This window comes from Dromiciops gliroides, chromosome 3 (assembly GCF_019393635.1).
Source record: "Dromiciops gliroides isolate mDroGli1 chromosome 3, mDroGli1.pri, whole genome shotgun sequence".
Lineage (NCBI taxonomy): Eukaryota > Metazoa > Chordata > Mammalia > Microbiotheria > Microbiotheriidae > Dromiciops > Dromiciops gliroides.
Window position 1 is genome coordinate 369,522,439 of NC_057863.1, and position 20,600 is coordinate 369,543,038.

General features: G+C 33.7%; 1 protein-coding gene across 1 annotated transcript in view; it reads left to right on the top strand.

The window, feature by feature from the left end:
• Positions 1-20,600, top strand: part of LRP1B (LDL receptor related protein 1B) — a 2,279,180-nt gene that overhangs the window by 367,077 nt on the left and 1,891,503 nt on the right. Inside the window, 2 exon segments of the mRNA XM_043994810.1 lie at positions 1,657-1,690; positions 1,692-1,764. Of these exon segments, the coding sequence (XP_043850745.1) occupies positions 1,657-1,690; positions 1,692-1,764 (107 nt within the window).

Consider the following 20,600-nt stretch of genomic DNA (forward strand, 5'->3'; position numbering starts at 1 on the left):
AGGAGGTCTATCTCATAGTAATCAATCTAATCTACTGACCATGATTTGGAGTGTGTTATATTAAAATGAGGTTTGGGGATAGGTAGATTTAAGTCACCACTCTTGACATAAGAGAAGGGAATGTGAACCCCTCATTGATAATAGTTTCCACTTAGTTTGGTTGTGCAGGTCAAAGTACTTCAACTATCTAGACAAAAGGACCTGTCCTCCACCCAAGGTTCCTTTGTAAATTTTGCGTGTGCTTGAACCAATTAAGTGATTTGATTGAATCTTAAAGGAAAATTTGACTTTGAGGGGGGAGGGGTAAAGGATAAAAAAGGAGGGTAGATCACTGGACCCCCCAAGAGTAGTGATTATTATTAATTATTTCTCACAGACTATAGCAAACTTTGAATTTATGTCGCCACACATCAGAGAGGTAGCACAGTACAGCAGAAGTGTCATTAACTTGAGGCAAAGTACAACAGTGTTAACATTTAGTTTTGGGATGTATTTTTACTCTCATATATTGTCAGGATCTGTAACCTCCTTGCAGTTTGATTGCTTCAGCTTTAAAAGGAAGGACTTAATGGTGTGTAAGGTTTCTTCTACTTCAATGTCTGTGATCTTATGATTCTGTGACTTTCCAGTCTCTTGTTTTTTCTACTATTCTATGATCTCACTAATAAACTAAATATTTTATAAGCCTAAATTCTCCCTAGTTAGCATGTTGTTTAGAGTGAGCCTCATTTCAGTGTTCTCGAAAAGCTGACGAGGTCATCTTTGTGAAAAACAGAGAAATTGTTTGTGGCATTATCTGGGGAGAAATAAGAACAAGTAGTAATTCTTAGTGAGACAATAATTGGGTAGTATACTCGACCAAAACAAAACAAAACAAAACAACAAAAATATGAACTTTCTTCAAAGAAATTAATGGGCCAAAAAAGTCTTTACCTTATGGTAGCCTGACTGAGTTTAGTGTCTTAAAAGTCCTCTTTTGAGAACAGAACTGAAATCCCTAGAGATGTAATTTCATTACTAAAAATCATATGAAGATGACTTTACTTTCTCCAGGGGTACAGGAAAGAAAGGTTAGGAGTCACATTGCAATTTTTTTTTGGCGTTCCTTTTCTGTCACTAGTACGTAGTAATACCTGACACATTAAATGTTAATAAAATTGAACTACTATAATGGTATAAAAACTCCTTGCTTTGGAATGATAAACTTAAATGGATTGAAATAGGAGAACACAAGATGGATACTGTTTCTCTGTAGTCCATTTGTGTTCTCATTATATGAAGTAACAATGTATTTGAATAACCAAATATACCTAAAATTTACTTCTCTGAGATGTCTATGCATTCTTTGAAATCTTTGTAATAAAGATGACAACCAAGCTAAATAGCCATTTCCAGAGTACATTATTTTAGTCTACTTGTGATTAAAGCTATTTGCCTATTAAGTGATCAATTGATTGTGTGCTTGAGATGAAATGTTAAAATAGATACAAACATTGCTTATGTTTGACCATTGCACAAAGAATATATTTCATATTCATATCCCCTTTATGATTGCTTTTTTCACATTTCATCTTTGTGCTGTTTTGTGTCATATGTTCAGACCATTCATATTTTATTTAAAAAACATTTTCATTTTCCGATCCACAGTTGTGTGAGTCCGGTGAATTTCTTTTGCCATGATCATGTGACATTGTGTATCCCAGAGCTGGCTATGTGACGGGGACCCTGACTGCCCTGATGATTCGGATGAATCTTTAGACACCTGTAGAGGTAGAAAGGTTCTCATGACATTTTGTTTCATTATATGTAAAACTGACTTTCAGTTTGAAGAGCAACTGTTCTGTGGGCTACATGCATTTTCTCTTTCTATGAACCCCAAAATGAAGGTGTTTGAGGTTTTCTTCAAATAGTGATAATGTCATTGGGGAATAAATTTATTTTAGTACAGATTAACCCATGTGATAAGAAAGGGAAGCAGATAAATACAGTGTTTTTTTTAATAAAACAAAACCATTTATGAGAAAATGCAAACAATTTTTGCAAATGAACAAAGGAAGTATGATAAGAAAAAATAGGAAGAAAAACATTATGGGGAAAAGACAATAGGTTTTAAATAATGAATGTTTAACAATTGATAACTATTTCTTTTTCCTTTGTGGTTTAGAGATGTAAGCAAAATAATAACACTCTTGGAGTCAGATTATTCTCAAATTCCTATCCATTAGTGTGTGTCAATAATTCTAGATGTCTCCTTCACTACTGTGGGGTGATGAAGTCATATTGCATGACTACCTTTCCAATGAACAAAAAGACATATGATTATTTTTACTCCATGAGGATGGGGTAGTTCAGGATCTTATTGGCAGGGATGAAACAACATCTAGAAATTAAACCTTGGGACAGCTAGGTGATACAGTGTATAGAGCACTGCCCAGATGAGTCAAGAGTACCTGAGTTCAAATCCCGGCCTAAGACACTTGACATTTCCTAGCTGTGTGATCTTGGGCAAGTCACTTAACCTCAATTGCTTCAAAAAAAAGAAAATCAAACCTTGGTTCTCTTCTTTAGGGTTCTCTCTCTACCTTGCAAATCTCTTTAATAAAATAACTAAAAATATTTTATTATTAAGCCTGAAAATAGAAAGGTATAACATTAACTTGTTGAGAATTTAAAGTGATGTTATTACTCCTAGGCTTATTAGTATTATTAGTATCATTAGTATCAAGCTCCCAGAGACTCTCCATATTATCCATTCCAGCAGAAACGTGTGCCATTGAATGTTGTTAAAAACTAATTGAGTCTGGGTTCAAATCCTACAATCCTCCTATGATCCAGAGTTATGTTTTCATGACACTTTTTTAACTCCTGAAAGATGCTCAAAAGATCTTGGTCTGAAATATAACCTTGTTGGGAATCCTGTAGATATAGTTTACTTAAGGAGGATTGTTTAAACCTGTTTCTCAGCTGAAGTCATAAAGATAGGTGTATGACCTCTTGCATACCCATAATCAGTGTCCTGTCATCCCTCAAAAATAACATGAGAGGAGCCACTTGCTTCCTCTAGTTATTAATCAGTCAAGACACAGAACATTTTTTCTAGTGTCTTCAGGTTTCTGAAGAGAATGGTAAGAATAGAAATAAAAGATCTATCTCTACATGGCAGTTGTGGCTAATTAATGAAGCTGTAGCACCACCGGACTAAGAGTGACTTATGCAGTTGTGCATATAATAAGCCAGAGACTACTTCAAAGCCATGCTGCCTATCTCACATGGCCCACCTTTCCATACCTTCCAGGTTTTTATTTTTTTCTTTTCTTTTTTCTTTTTGTTTTTTAGTGAGGCGATTGGGGTTAAGTGACTTGCCCAGGGTCACACAGCTAGTAAGTGTTAAGTGTCTGAGGCCAGATTTGAACTCAGGTCCTCCTGACTCCAAGGCTGATGCTCTGTCCACTGCACCACCTAGCTGCCCTAATTTGGGCCCTTCCAACCTTCTTAGATTTCTTTTTTTTTTTCTGGCAAGGCAATGAGGGTTAAGTGACTTGCCCAAGGTCACACAGCCAGTAAGTGTCAAGTGTCTGAGGCTGGATTTGAAATCAGGTCCTCCTGAATCCAGGGCCGGTACTTTATCCATTGTGTCACCTAGCTGCCTCCAGGTTTTTCTTAGCACTTTGGTTAGGGTGTTGATCTTTCAAAAAGTTCCTAACAGAATTCTACTTCTAGAAAACCTGAGTTCTTCTCATTTGACCAATCCCCATTTCCTCAGGTTGTGTGTCTATATATCCAGTGCATCATTTATCTCTTCTATGTCAATAGTGAAATGGGCCCCTTAATGGAGGTTGGCCAATTTTCCAAAGAAAAATACCATTGGACAGCATCTGGATTGAGAATACTAATTTTGAGAAGTTTCACCTTTTTTTTTTTCAAAGACATTTCAATCTTGCCTGTGCATATAAGTGAATGGATTTATTTTTGCTGGGATGGAATGGTTAGACTGTAGGTGCAGTGTGAGGTTTAATGTAAAACCAGATTTTTGGAGAATTCCAATACCAGGGTCAGGAGCAAGGGACACTATCTGACCGGAAACATTCCAGACCTCATCCATATTTACCAAATTCCACTTTTTCTAAAATATTTTCAAGATACTTCTGTGCCTAAACCTTTTATAATCCTAGGCAAGCCAGTGTGTATTATCCGAGGCCCAGTTTTCTCACATAGAAGATAAAAGTAATATTAACGCTTATCTCACAGGGGTTGTTTGTTTTGTTTTGTTAGTAAAGAACAAAAAAGGATTATGTAAAAAAAAGTGCTTTGAAAACCTCAAAGTGCTTGGCAAATGTCATTTTTAAAAAGATTGTGGGTAATTTTCAAGTCCTCTGGTATGAAATATGCCATAGGCACAAAGCAAGATTTGGTACTTTACAGCATCTTAGATGTACTATTCTATAATATAACATGTAAATCCCTCAGTCTTTTAAAATATGGTATTCACACTCTAATGACACAATTGTAGACTAGTAATAAGAACTTATAAATACCATCTCTTTCCTCATGCATGCAATCAGGCTAAAAAAGGAGGGGATCATTTAATATCTACTTTACAACATCATACAGGAATAATCTCATAATGATCTAACCTGAAATGAAGACTGAAATGTTAAAACATCTCTGAAAAAGGTGTAAAACATTTCCAGATTTAACATCATCAATCCAGATGTTCCCAATTAGCATTTTTCTAATTATGGGATTCATGATGTGTTATTTTATGAGAGTTCTATGCAACCAGTCAACAGCAATGCTCCATAGAAAATAATTGCATGATTTTATAAGTAGAAAAAGGACCTATTCAAACAAAGAGGCAAGAAAAATTGCTAGATATAGGGCACCCAAAATATACCTTCATAAAAGGCATTATGTCGTGACCAGTGTGGGAGCTAACGTAGTATCATATTTACTTTTCAGACTTAACTGCTATTTCCACAAAACAGCATGGAGAAATTAGTGATGGAAAAGACACCTTTCCCCTTATATGCATTTAGACTTTAATCATAAACAAGAATAACAAAATATGTAGTTAATTTAGCATGTTGTGAATAGCATGAAAAAATTGCATAATTGAACATGAATGGATATTGCTAAGTTAGTGGAAGAGATTGCCATTGCATGACAATGTACTAAAACTTTTAAATGAGTGAGAAAAATAGAAGCAAAGTCCTAGAAATCAATTCAAATTGCAGATATGAAAGAATGTTAGAATTTAAATTTTATACCCTTATCCTATTCTCCTCCTCCTATATATTCTGTCTCTTTGTTTTGGCCTTGGATAGAAACATTTCTGTCCATTTTAAAAAGAGGTCATTTGATTTATGATGCTAACAATGATGCCCAGGCATGGGAGATGTGTTGTACGAGTATTTATAACAGGATATAATAGTACTGATTGCTTGATAGAATGAGTCATCAAAAAATAAAAGAATATTTAGTCATTTATATCCTCACCATTAAATTTTAGAAATGATTAATCAGTCTTATATTTTCAATCAACATTATTATATCTAAATATCATTTAATTTTAATTCAGTTTTTTTTTTGAGAACCCAAAGAGTGAGTGACAATAGGAGTTGATGTCAGATGTGGATAAGGAAAATAGGACCTCCTTCCTTCCAGATGTTTTAATTATGTTATTACAGTCTAGTAGGTAAAATTTTGATGAGTCAAAATAGAATTGAAATAGAATTTCAACCTTGAAATAAGTTTCTGGGTAACTTTTTGGGATCAAAACTTGCAATCAATATATTTCTCAGATAAATTTCATGGAAGTTAATTGTGCTACCTTTAATCCTCAGAATTTAACAGCTACTGTGATGTCAGGTTGACTACTTGTGATCAATCAACTTCTGGAAGTATCTTGATTAAAATAATAATATAATAATAACAATAATAGAAACAACAGCAGCAACAACAACAATAAAAGGAGAAGGAGGAGGAGGAAGAGTAGTAGTAGTAGTAGTAGTAGTAGTAGTAGTAGTAGTAGTAGTAGTAGTAGTAGTAGTAGTAGTAGCAGCAGTAACTAAATTATATTTATAGAATGACACTGAAGGTTTACCTAACGGTCTTACAAAAACCCTATAAGGCTGACAGTCAATATGATGTCATTTAAAGAGTATGGGATTTAGAGAACTAAGTCTAGGTCCTGTTTCTTTAACTAATAAATTAACTGTGTGATCTTGAAGAAGTCCCATCTTGCCTCTCTGAACCTTACTCCATTTGTCTGGGAAATGGAAAATAATAAAGCTTTTTCCTACCTATCCATGACTGGGATGTTTAAGAATTTAAGGAAATAATGTTTATTCAGGATTCTGTGTTATTTTTAGGCAGTATTGCATAATGAGTAAAAAGATGGCCTTAGAGTTAGTAATACATGTTATTCTGTACCTGCCTCTCATATTCTGGATGGCTCTCTGAATGTTTTAGACTATTGTCTGAAACTCCAAGTTATTTTAAAAAAAAAGTTGCCAAACTACATCACTGGCAGAGGGAGATTGCTCATTACATCAAAGAAATTCATGTCTTGGTCAAATATTCATATTGATATATTTCTCATTATATGGATGAGAGTTGTATATTTAGTAAATATATGTTAGAATTTAAATCTATTTTTGCTAATGACAGTATTTAATGTGTTTCTCGTATTTCATTTCTTATAACACACAAGGTGTTTTGTTTTGTTTGCTTTTCATTTGAAATCACTAAGAGAGTAGCTATCTCTTTCCAAGTGCATGTTCTTTTCACCAGAAATGATCCAGTAATTATTCAGGCACAGATTATAATTTTTTCCAGAGTATTGAATAACTAAAATAGATTAAAGATCCGCCAAGAGCATAACAAAACTATTATATTCTAGAATGTCATTGGGGAAATGTACGATTTGCCTATACACACATGTATATGTATAGATACATATAGGTTTACAAACATATGTGTACAAAACATAAAATAATATTCAGTTACTCATGTATTTACCATTAATGCTCAGAAATAAGCTAATCACTCTATTTTCAATGGACATTCTTATATCTAAATAGCAATTTAGCACATAAGTACATATTATATATATATGCCTATATATATTCAGATTCACATTTATGATATTTTTGCTGGTCATTGACTGAATTTCCCCTTGACTGTTTCCATATTCCCCTATCAGTGAGTCATCCCATAGAAAAATGCTTTATGATAAAAGAGACACACAGAAAGAAAATTCACCAAAGTCTTTAATGACATAAAAACAGTATCTGATGTGCAATGCTCCAAACCCATACACGTTTCCCACCATTCCAGAAAAAAAACAGTAGGGGGATATGTCTTTTCATATCTGACAGTTAATTGGCAAGCATTATTATGTGCCTACTATGTTCCAGGATCTGTATTTTGCAATAAGAAAGAAATAAAGGGAAAAGTCCATCCCTGAAGTCAAGTTCTCAGTCTAAAGGGAGAGATAACATGAAAAAGGGTGTATAAACAATTTATAAATGGAGTATGCATTTCAGGTAATGGGCTGTCAGAGTTAATGGTAGAAATATTTTCCGTACATTGTTTACATGGAGTCTATCTCCTCATATCATCTCATATTATTCCATTGATTTATACAACATCTTTTGAGTGTTTGTATGGGTGTTTAAAAGATCTACCTTACACACACCGACACTGGCATACGGGCACTCACACGCGCGCGCGCGCGCACACACACACACACACACACACACACACACACACACACACACACTTGATCACTGGGGCATTGAATTTCCTTGAGCCAACACTACTTTCCATTGGGTATAAAACCAGCTTTTGAGAAGTATAATTTTACCACAAACAACAAACTTATAAAGAAATACTGTTTTCATTCTACAACAAAATATCAAGTTGAAACACCAACCTGAATAGAATTGTTTTACTCTCACTCTGAAACTGAGAATAATCAATCCTTGAAAAATGAAATTCAAACAAGTGACCTGATTATTCAGGACTGTTAAAAATTATACTAATGGAAGCATTAGTTTTCTTTTGTAAAGAAAGGAAATGCTTATGAGTAGTCATTTATGAAGTGTTTTTTTAAATAAAACATGTGAATTTGTATAAAATGCCTTGTTTTTCCAATCTTAAGGTGTTTTAAGTTTTAGCTAAATAATAGGAAGATTTTTATCTTATATTCAAAGACTGTTTTGAAGTGGAAAGTATTTTCATATAGTCTTTCCAATTTCTCTTCCTTTCCCAGAGGGCAGATAAATAAAATTAAGGTGATGTGGGAGGTTATTAGCAAACAGATAGTGTCCATAAAAATAAAATAAAATTCAGATCACTGAAAGCAGACTATAGGAACAACAGAATGTATGGGAGGTTAGAAGGGAGGTAGAAGGGAGGTTACTGAAATCACAAAACCTAGGAGAGAAATAATTCTAAGTTTTTGTTAGCTAAACAACATGATCTGACACATTACAACAAAAATACATAACACACAAAGATAGATGATAGCCATTGCCACTCATTTTACTTTATTCTGAATTTTATGTTGATTCTCTTTTTCTTCCCTAACTGGAGGACAATAATAATGGCCCTTTGTTTCATAAAATCGCCTCCTATCTCTGAATCTGCTGGAAGGTCAGCACAAACTATAAAAGACTATGATGGCCAAAAATATAATTCTGGACCAAATGGGAATTCCAAGCCATGGTTCGTTTTTTTGACTTAGAGTAAGGTTATGAATCCCATTTCTGTCCATTCTTCCCCTATAGTGTGCTACCAAGCCAATGAAAATTTGCCTCTGTTTTTTGTTTGTTTATTTTGTTTTTCAGAAAGGTTAGTACAAGGCATTGGTGAATAGTTTGTTGTTGTTTTCAGTCATGACTGACTCTTTGTGAACCCATTTGAGTTCTGTTGGTGGAGATATTAGAGTGGTTTGTCATTTCCTTCTCCATTTCATTATACAGATGAGGAAAGTGAGGCAAATAGGGTGAAATGATTTGCCCAAAGTCACGTAATTAGTAAGTGTCTGAAGCCAGACTTGAACTCAGAAAGGTGAGTCTTCCTGACTTCCAGCCCTTTATTCACTCCTATACCCAGCTGAATAGAGTTTAATATATTGCAAATGTGCCCATAGGCAGAGTAGGATCACTAATGAAAAGATCAAGTGGGAATTCCCATCATCTTGTCTCATCATACAGTATTTTGTTCTCCTGGCCTCCGGTACCAAGATGACCCAGTGATCAGAGAATGGGAAAAATAGGTTGTGCCCTTCAAACCACAGGATAATTGGGATGTCAGTTTGAGAAGGAAAGGGGAAAAATGAAGGAAAACAAAGCAAGATGGTCCAATTCATGTGAACCTTCATTAAGCACTTACTTTGTACTATGGTGGGGCATAGGAAAGCACCTTGAACTTGAGAATGTTGAATTTTCATTCAGGGTATCTGAGTTCAAATTTCTGGCTCTAACATTCAGTGCTTTTGCACATTTAGTCAAGTCATTTGACTTCTTTGCATCTCAGTTTCTCCATTTGTGAAATAAAGGAATAAAGTAGATGAACACTAAACTCTAACACTATGATCTTATGATCAAAAATTATATGCTAGTGTGGTAAATGCTGGGGTTTACAAAGGTGACAAATGATGTATTCTCTGTCCTCAAATAACTTAGAATTGCTTAGGGAGAAAGATATTGTGTCCACACAAGCAAATATAATATGAGATAGGAAGTGAAAATGCTACAATGATATAGAAAAGATTCAGGAGAGAGATCACTTTTATTGGGAAGCGGGGGGGGGATGTCCAGGAGTGATGATAAAACATGCAATCTGTAAACAGTTCTCATAAACCCTTCCAGAGCCTCATCAGTTCAGGAAATTATGCACAGTAAACAAATATTGTTGGAATAGCTCAGTAGGGACAGAGTTGTGGACTATCTGAGAGAAAATTCTTTAATCGGCCTACCCATAACTGATCTACACATTTGGGGTTGGACACAAAGGCTTTTTACCTTTCATGGGTGAACACATTTCTTCCCAGAGGGTATTTTACACTTTATAGTCAGTCTATAAAATTTACATTTGAATTTTGTAATCAGAAGTGCCTGCCTAATGACAAATTTTGCCAAATGTCGCAATAAAGAATGCTGTAGTCTATTTTTCCTGAGAGCAAAGACCACCCCCAAGATAATGGGAACTTATAGTTATAGAATTTTCAGAGGAGAAATATAAAACTTAAATATGGTATACCATCACTAAACAGTATTGCCTCCACTTTTAAGGGCATGTTCAGCTTGAGGAATAAAATGGACTTCAGTTAAAAGATTGTCACATAGGACTGCAAAAAAATGTCTTTCAATGAGAACCAGGCTCTATAGGGTGATGAAAATATAATTTCTCTTGTTAAAATGAAGCTTCCTGGAGTGTCTCCAAATACTTATATCCACATTTATGTTGAGCACCAGCTCAGGTTTTAGAATTCCAATTTATGTATTTATAATTCATTCATTCACTCATTTTACTTATTTGCCAATAATTTTGATGAGCAGTCCTCCCTCCCCCACCCCCTCCACAATAAAATGTGTTGTATCCCTATCACCATCAGGAACAAATATGAATTTTTACATTTGATATTTAAAGCTCTCCACAATCTGACTCATTCCTTCTTTTCATCCTTTCATATTACCCCCCTCCATACATGTATTGTATAGTCTGGAAAAAACTGCTTATCTTGCTTTTCTTCATGAATAACCCTCCATTTCTTCCATTCCTTTGCACTAGCTACCTGTCCTTCCAGTCTGGAATGTACTACCTCTTCTTTGCCACCTTTCAGAATATGATTTCCTTCAAGATTCAACTCAAGAAACATTTTCTATATTCTCTCTGAACAAGTCACTTCAAGTTATCCTACATGTGGGCTGTGTGTTTTTTGTGTATATGCGTGCCTATGTACAGACATATTGTCTCCCTTTCCTATTTTTAAATTTTCACAATCTTGAAGGCAATGACAATTTTGCTTTTATCTTTGTATCTTCAGCACAGTACCCAGCACAGCACACAATGTTAATTAATAGATGCATTCTGATTGATTGAGTCCCTACTATGCCATTTTGCTGTAGAAGATACAAAAAGGGAATTGAGTGCCTATTTTCATGCTCTAATGAAGAAAGCTAGTAAAATAGATTCTGTAAAATATTCACACAAGCAATCTCACAGAGCCAGACTTGTCAGGATACATCCATATATACCTACCTTGTTCTGTCATTCAGTTAATTGGCTAATGTGTTCACATTTAGTCAGGAGTTAAGCAAACTACCTAATGCCTCTGGCTGTGAGCTGCATGACAAAGCCATTATGATCCCCAATATAATGAAGGAATTGCATTCACACCTAAACAAATCTTGTCTCAGGGATCCAACATGATCCCAATGTCAAACCTTCATGAGTAAGAAAGATGATATTATTTTGTAACTGAATGGTGCTTTATATTTAAAACCAAAGGGGGTAAGGGGAACTTTCATTTTGTTTGATTGGTACAAAAACTTTTAAAAGGGGGTATTTCATGTAATATCATCCTCAGTTCTCAGAAACAAAATTCAGGGTATTTCCCTGAGGTCATAAAGCTGACAAACTGAGACTAGATCTCAGAAATCAAATAGTCTAATTCCTTTCACCATGACACAACTCCCTAGAGCTCTAATTTCAATTCAGTAATGTAAAAGGTCTCTCTCTACTCACAAAAAATCCAAACTTTAAAGAAATACCCTATTTTAACCTTGCTGAGCAAAATAGAATATACACAATAAATTATTGATTAATTTTATAATAGAGTGAACAGCATTTTACTAGATGCCTCCACTGAGTTTGTCAATATTTTAAGAGCTTAAACATTTTTAAAATAAAAACTATATACATATAAATACACATGTGTACATATTGCACATACATGTTGATATATATGTATATACAAATCTATCTATCTATTATCATCATCTTTCTAACTACTTCTATTTCTATGTAGATAAACAACAATTATGTTGCTTATTCCATGGTAAGAGGACAGGAGTTTCAAGATTGTTTTTCCCCCTTTAGTGATGTTGAGTTATTCTAATACAGGCAAACTTTCTCATTCAGTCTTGTTATTGGTGAAGCTCATCAACTAGGCTTATGAGTATAGTTTGTCTGTTACTGTAAAACCACTTCTTCTTTGTATTTACCTAACTGTCATCTAAGGGGAAGCAAACTTTGGAATTTGACCTCATTAGAACTATGCTGTAGGGAAAATAAGATAATGCTTAGTAGCCATAACATACTCATTAATATAAAACTCATCCTGTGTTTTAATTATTTCTAGTTCCAACTAGAGGGAAAAAGTTGAACTGGACAATAGAGTTAATAACAAGTGTCATTTGCAGACACTTCCCTCTTTTTTAAAGGTACTATAGGTGTTAGTTGTGGTAAAATTTCAAATAATGCATTTTCTCTATATAGTCTTACTTAGGTTTTAAATTTTTGTGTTTTGGGTCAGCTAGGTGGCGCAGTGGATAGAGTACCGGCCCTGGATTCAGGAGGACCTGAATTCAGATCCGACCTCAGACACTTAACACTTACTAGCTGTGTGACCCTGGGCAAGTCACTTAACCCCAATTGCCTCACTAAAAAAAAAACAACAAACAAACAAAAATTTTGTGTTTTTAACACCTAGCATAGTGTACACATGAGAAATTTAAGAACTTTTAGGAATAAATGAATGAATGAAAGAATAAAATAGTAATTTCTGTTTTATTGTACAATTATAATTGAGCAAATAGAACCTGATTTCTCTTTTGATTTTTTATTTAAAATCTGCAGAGGGTTATCTTCTTTAAGAAAACCAGATCATAAGCCATTCAAAAAATGTTTGTTGGAGCACCTAATATAAGGTTCTGTGCTAGGTATTGTGAAGGAGGCAAAACATACATCATGTTTCTTCTATATATCAATATATCTATATAGGTAATTTTTCTTTATTTCTAATTCCACATAAGGATACACACAAACATAAAATATATCCTTATTTACATATATGTGTGTATATCTATATAAAATCCACACTATATAAAATGCATAAATAAGTATGAGTAAATACTTATACAATGTTACCCTAATAGAGATAATTCAATTAATAAAGATTTTTAAATATGTAGGTAATTATACACAGATACTCTGATTGATAGTCATTAAAATGCCTTCTCTCCTGACTCTTACACTCACAAAGATATAAATGGAAATTTATACACTATAGATATGTAAGGAGTGATTATTTGCAGCACAAAAGGATGCTCTGCTTTATTAAAAATCATTAATTGCAGGATTTCTTTAAATAGGTAGCTTTTCTAGTGCACTTAAAATGAAATCTGATTTTTAAAAATGTCCATTTATACACCACCTACTCACCTCTCAATCCCTTGCAAGTTGTCCTCAAAACCAACTAGTCTATTGAAAATGCTCTCCCATAGACTGCCAATAATCTTGTAATGACTAAAGCTGATAGCCTTTTCTCAGTTCCTCTTCACGCTGACCTTTCTGAAGCTTTTTAATCCTCTTCACTATCTTCCAGGACATGATATCCTTTCTTCCATTTTGTGGCATTGCTCTTTCCTGAATCTCTTTATTCTCTTAAAGCTCTCCTACACACATGTACACACATGTACACACACATGTACACACATACATACATACACACACACACAAGTGTTTTTTCCTTGGAAATTTTCTTTAGGGCTCTCCCAGGAGATCTCCATAGCTTTCATAGGCTCAAGGATCACTTCTATGCATATGACTCCTGCATTTACATCTCTTTCTCCCATCTGTGTCTTATATATTTTAATGTACAACTCAATATCTCTTTTTATATATCCCCTAATCATCTCAAACTCTTTATATCCAAAAGTAACCACATTGTCTTCTACTCTCCAAATCTGTCACCCTTTTCACTCTAATTCTATTTGCTTAGAATACCATCATATTCATAGTCAAACATGATCATGTTCTCAAATCATCTTTCCACCTTCTTCATCCCAATCAATTTCTAATGCTTATTGATTCTATAACAGCTTATATTGATGTTCTTCTCTACAGGAAAATAGTGACCATCCTGGTTCACTCCTCCTTTTCCACTTGGCTATATTATAATAGACTTCCAAATGGTCACTTTAATTCCCAGCCTATCCCTTCATTATTCTGTTGTCCATGTATTTCTCAATTTGTCTTTAATAAATAAACATATTTTACAATCATTATTCCCATTCTAAATAAACAAACAAACAAACAACAACATATAACTGTTAAAGGCTAAAATTCTAGCTAGTCTGTCTAAAATATCTAATGAGTTGTCGCCAATAAATTATAAGCTTTAGCAAGAGATAGACTTTTAAGCATTTATTAAGGAGAATAAGAATTTGGTCAAGAGAGAGAGAAAGGCCTACATTCCTATCTATTAAAGGGAGAGTGCATTTCTCACTCCCTTCTCCACCAGTGTCCTCAGGAAAGAGAGCTAGTCAGAGTACCAGGCTCCCCCCTTCTTCCTCCCACAAGCAAATGTCACTTCCTGATGCCAAAGAAAAGACTCATGGTCTTGCTCTCAAAGACCTTCACCTCATGGGCAGAGCTCTTCTACAATAAGTCTCCAGCAGGTGGTGTCATTCCAGTCATTACATAACCTTAGAAGGAATATAAGAAATTTGAGAAGCAGAGATAATGAGGAGAGAGAGTATATTCCAGTAAGTAACAAACAAACAAAAACAACAACAGAACTTGTCCAAGGGTAAGGACATAAGAAATGAAGTAGTGTTTCGGGAATGTCAGTAATTCAGTTAGTCTTGAATGTAGAGATTGTGGAAAGGAACATTGTAAAATATAGTTGGATAGATTATGAAAGGCCTAAATGACAGGCTAAAAAATAGCGTTTGTTCCTATTGTTATATGGAACCAGTGTAGGTTTTTGTTATTGTTGTTCTTTGTTTCTTTGTTTCCATGTAATATGTACTGGTGCCAGCTCTAAACAGTTTGCATCAACCTATTGCTAAATTTTCAGTATGACTATTTGCTCCTCGCAAATTCACAAAAAACATAAATCAGAGCTTGATTTATTGTTTTATTAATTTTATACACTTAAGATCTTGTTAATACCACAGATTGAAATTTAAAATGCATATGTACTCTCTTTTTTCTAGAAAACCCAGTTGTTAAACATGTATTAGCACACTCCTGTATTGCTCTATAAACAGTGCTGTAACCAAAAATGTATAGTAGAATGATCAGGGAATTAAGTCATTACTAGACTGGAAGCCCTACATAGTGCTTTAAATTTTGTACTGTGTTTTACATCAATTATCTCATTTATTTTATATATCTATCGATAGATAGATATGGATATGGATGTGGATAGAACTATAGATACACAGATATATAGATAGATAGATACAACCCTTATATATAAACAATACATATTTAAGTATGTGCATGCATTATGTACACATATATATTTATAAAAGTCTATAATTTAGTCTATATAAACAAATACATATGTGCATACATATTATACTCTTCATTGATATATAGCCAGATGGGGCAGCTAGATGGCACAGTGGATAGAGCACTGGCCCTGGAGTCAGGAGTACCTGAGTCGGGCTCAGACATTTAACACTTACTAGCTTTATGACCCTGGGCAAGTCACTTAACCCCAATTGCCTCACTAAAATATATATATATATATATATATATATATATATATATCCAGAACTGTTCCATGCATGCATAGATGATCTCTATGAATTTCCTTTGGAATTTCATCACTTGATAACCATCCTATTTATTCATGAATGCTTCTAGTCTTAGTGTGCTTTTTTCAAGACTTTGAGTCAGAGAGTTAGGCTTTATATTTAACTCTTAATAAGTCCACAATCAGAGCCTTTCCAACTCCTTGTAAGCGTGGTCTGAACATAAGCTTCAAGAGACCATAGTCACCCTCATGAAACCATTAGTCAGCAGAATACTACATTCATAGAGGATATTATAAATATAAGTAGCAGAAAAGACACAATTGAGGAAATTTGTAAATAGAAAACATCTAGGTTAAGCATGTATTAATTATGAGAGATAGCAAGGAGATTGAGTTCTGTGTTGGCATTGACCATTAAACAAACCAGATGAAATTTCCCGAGTTTAAGGAGGATTTTGGCAGGGGGGATCAGGTAGAAAGTAATTGCCTAGTATGAAGAGGATATGGCTGGTCAATTCTTTAAGATAATTATATATTATACAAATAATAATAAAGTTTATACAAACATCTACACTATATATTAAGCATGATTTATTTTATTAGGTAATGCAATCTCAAATTTTTTCTAGTACTTAAATATTTTAATTAGTTTGATTATATGATTTTATTTCAGCCTCACAACAAACCTATAAGACAGGTATGGGTATAGTTACTATACCTGTTCTTTTCAAATAAGAAATCTGAAGCTCACAAATGTTAAATCATGCCCTTCAGAATGCAAGTCTTCCTGGTTTTATCTATCATTGTATTCATTATACCAAAATATAATACAAATAATTGGGAATCTACCTGTCAAGACAAACCCAAGAAAAAATATAAACTCCACTATAAAACAGTTCTCATACAAATAAAGTCTAATCAAAATATAATACAGGAGGGCATTTGAATGAGGCTTGGCCTTTGAGTCAGAAAGAACTTGGGTTTAAATTCCACCTTAGAAATCCACTAGCTCTGTAACTATGGACCAAATGTATTAATTTCTCATTGCTTCAGTTTCTTCACCTAAAATTGGGCTTTAATTCCTGTATAAGCTCATATAAGATCATATAGATTAGAATTGGTTTTTTTCCCAAACACTGAAGTTCCATAAAAAATGTTAGTCATTATGATAGTATGTGTATAAAATATATATAACCTTACCTTTGTTAAGAACTAACCCCAAAATGAGTAAAAATGGTATTATTTTAGTATGTGAAACAAACTTTAATTTAAATTAGTTTACCTTCTTTTTGGCTTTATACATAAGGATTTTGTTTCACATAATATAGAATATCTTGTGAATTTTATGCCATATCTCTGTGACTTGTGTTCTTCACAAAAATAAGGAAATTAATTCTTCAGATAGGAGTTACTCTTTGAAAATTCCCATTCCAATATTGCCTTTGTTATTGCTCTCAATAAGCCTTTTGAAAATCTGTACCATTGTCAAGTTACGAGGATCAATTAATAAATCAGAAAGTTGTCCCTGCAGAACGTGTAGCCATTTAGCAAGGAAACTATTCTTGTGACCGGTCATTATCTAAGGAACTTCTCTTTGCTCCTAAGAAATGGGAAAGTTTGAATAAAGTTAAATGAAAATGCATGTGGAAGTTGTGGTGAGGAGAGACACTGTCAATATAGACATCATCGTTACAGGCAACAGCTGTCAGGTTTTCAGCTAAATGTAATAGTGATGGGCCAGTTTTCACAGAGGAACTTTTCTACATGTCATCTTAAGTAACGAGATAAAGAACCAAAGGGTAACTAGGTTCTGATTATAATTGAGGTTAAGAAAGAATACTATGCTTAGTTTTCAAAACCCTGCCTTCTGTTCCATAGTAGCCAAAAAAAAGTAGGTCACACAGAGTGCTTTAATGTTAAGACACAAGGCAGAGTATCTAAGGAATAAGGCTGGCACCTTCACTGATAGAAATGTCCAAAAAAGTTCATATAATTCAATGGGCAAATGCCAGATTTGAATTAAAGTAGGTTGACTGAACCCTCAATAAATCTATTTCCTTACTGTGATGGTGATTTTGAAGTGGTCTGAATATCTCATTTAAACCTCATAGTAATCCTAGAAGCAGTGGTGTCAAATTCAAATAAAAAAGGATCCCTAAAGGCATGTATTGATTTAGAAAACCACAGATTAACATCGACAGTTATATTTTTATATATATATATATATATGTATGTGTATGTGTATGTGTATGTATATATGTATATACACACACATATATGTGCATATATATGTGTGTGTGAGTGTGTGTGTGCATGTATATGTAAAATATTAAACAGTTTCCAGTAACATTTAATCTGTTTCTGGTCCTCTTTGGAATTTTGCCAGCTGCATGCAGTAGCTGGTCTCAAATTTGACAACTCTAATAAAATGTATTTAGATATTACTCTGCTCATTTTGAACATGAGGAAACTAAGGCTCATTATTTGAAAGAATTGGGTTTCTATTATGAACTTTATTTTATAGAGTATGTTTGTAGGAAACTCCCACTTATATTGATAATTTAGCATTAAAAGAAAAATGGATCTTTTCAAATTATAGGACATCTCAACATTCGATGCCAAGGTTTCTTAAACCATGATTATTGATTTTGTGTTTTTAAACATATTTTGATAACTATGATAAAAATATTTCACTTTGTTCATACCCCTAATATTTTAAAACATAATTCTCATGAAAAATAAAACAAAACAATAGGCTTCACTATGGCTGTCAAATAGATCCATGACATAAGATGATTATTTTTTTAAGTTAAGAAACACTATCCCAAATCTGGTTCAGGGTGAATTTAGAGTTCCAAGGTATTGTCATAAAAAGGGGTTTGTTTTGGTCACAATTGACCCTAAAATTACCATTATTAATTGTATGTCAAGACTAGGTTCAAGGATTTTTTTTAGATTGTGGATGTATTATTTTTAAAATCATAAATATTTTTATTAAAGTTTTGAGTTCCAAATTCTACTCCTCCTACCCTCCCTCCCCTACTTCCTCCCTGAGGTAGTAAGCCACCTGATATGAATTATACATGTGTAATTATGTAAAACATTACTATATTAGTCATTTTTTATACAAAACTTGAATAAAAGAAAAAATGAAAGAGTGAAAATAGCATGCTTTAATCTGTGCTCAATCCATATCAGTTCTTTCTTTGAAGTTGGATAGCATGCTTTATCATCAGTCCTTTGGGATTCTCTTTGATCATTGTATTGCTTAGAATAGTTAAATCATTCATAGTTCTTCATCAAACAATATTGCTGTCACTCTGCACAGTGTTCTCATGGTTCTGTTCACTTCACTATGCATCAGTTAATATAAGTCTTTGTAGGCCACTCTGAAATTTTCCTGTTTGTCATTTCTTATAGCACAATAATATTCCATCACAATCATATACCACAGCTTGTTTTGCAATTCCGCAGTTGATAGGTATTCCTTTGTTATCCAATTCTTTGCCACTACAAAAAGAGCTGCTAAAGCTATTTTGCACAAATAGTTCTTTTCATTGGGGGGGGGGGAGATGGCTTTGGAATATAAACTTAACTGTGGTATTGCTGGATCAATGTTTGATAGCCCTTTGGGCATAGGTTGGATCTGTTCACAAGTTCACCAATAGTGAGTTAGCATCCCAGTTTACCCACATTCCCTCCAACATCCAATAATTTCCTTTTTAAATTATATTTGCCACTCTGATAGGTGTGAGGTGATACCTGAGTTGTTTTAATTTGCATTTGTCTGATCAATAGTGATCTAGAGGATTTGGCCTTATGAATATAGCTTTGTTTTTTTGTCTGAAACTGCAAGGAATTTTTGATGGCTACTATCTTACTTGTCTTCCTTTGCCTTAATCTAGGAATATCATATTAGCCCATACATGAGAATTCACCTGGGCAGAAATTTAAACATCAAAGCAAAATAAAAACAACATACAAAAAGCCCTTCTCTAATGACAAGCAAGTGTATAGTAAACATTGTAGTTCATTTTGCTTTAAAACCATTGTATACTTTTTTTCTTAGTTCTATTTATGCTAGACCTTGGGGTGAGGGAGGGGAATGAACATTTATATAGTATCTATTATCTTCAAGGCACTGTGCAAAAATATTTTTCAAATATTATCTCATATAATCCTCATAACATAGAAATGCTTTTCTTATACCCATATTACAGTTTAGCAAACTGAAGTAAACAGAAGTTAAGTGACTTACTTCAGTTCACATCGCTAGTAAAAATTTGAGATGAAACTTGAACTTCAATCTTCCTGACACAGGTCTCGGTGCTGTATTTATCACATCATCTTGTTGACTATTGCCCACCAATGTACTACTATTCTTTTCTGCTTTGGACTATGAGAAAACACAGTAGTTTAATTAATGATCATATATTCATTAGAGAAAGGAAACAAAATAGTGAGCTATTATAAACCAACTCGAATCTTCTTCTGCTCATACCAACAGAAGCATAGGCATGACGGCATGAATACTCTGAATGCTAGTACAGGGGAAATGGTCAAGCAATAGATCTAACTTTTATTAATGACTTTGTCTATAGAAACTTTGATACAGCAGAATAACAGAGACCCTTGAAGTATGAGGATTTATGTCAAAATCACACAATGGATTAATCATTTGCCAAATATCAATCTGTTCCCCAGCTGTTTGAAATTTATGTACAGAAAACCAAAGGAAAATAGGCAATGTTTCAGATCTAATAATAATTTGTATTCTCTAATCATTTTAAAAGTTACTAATTCAATCTCTTAGGAAATC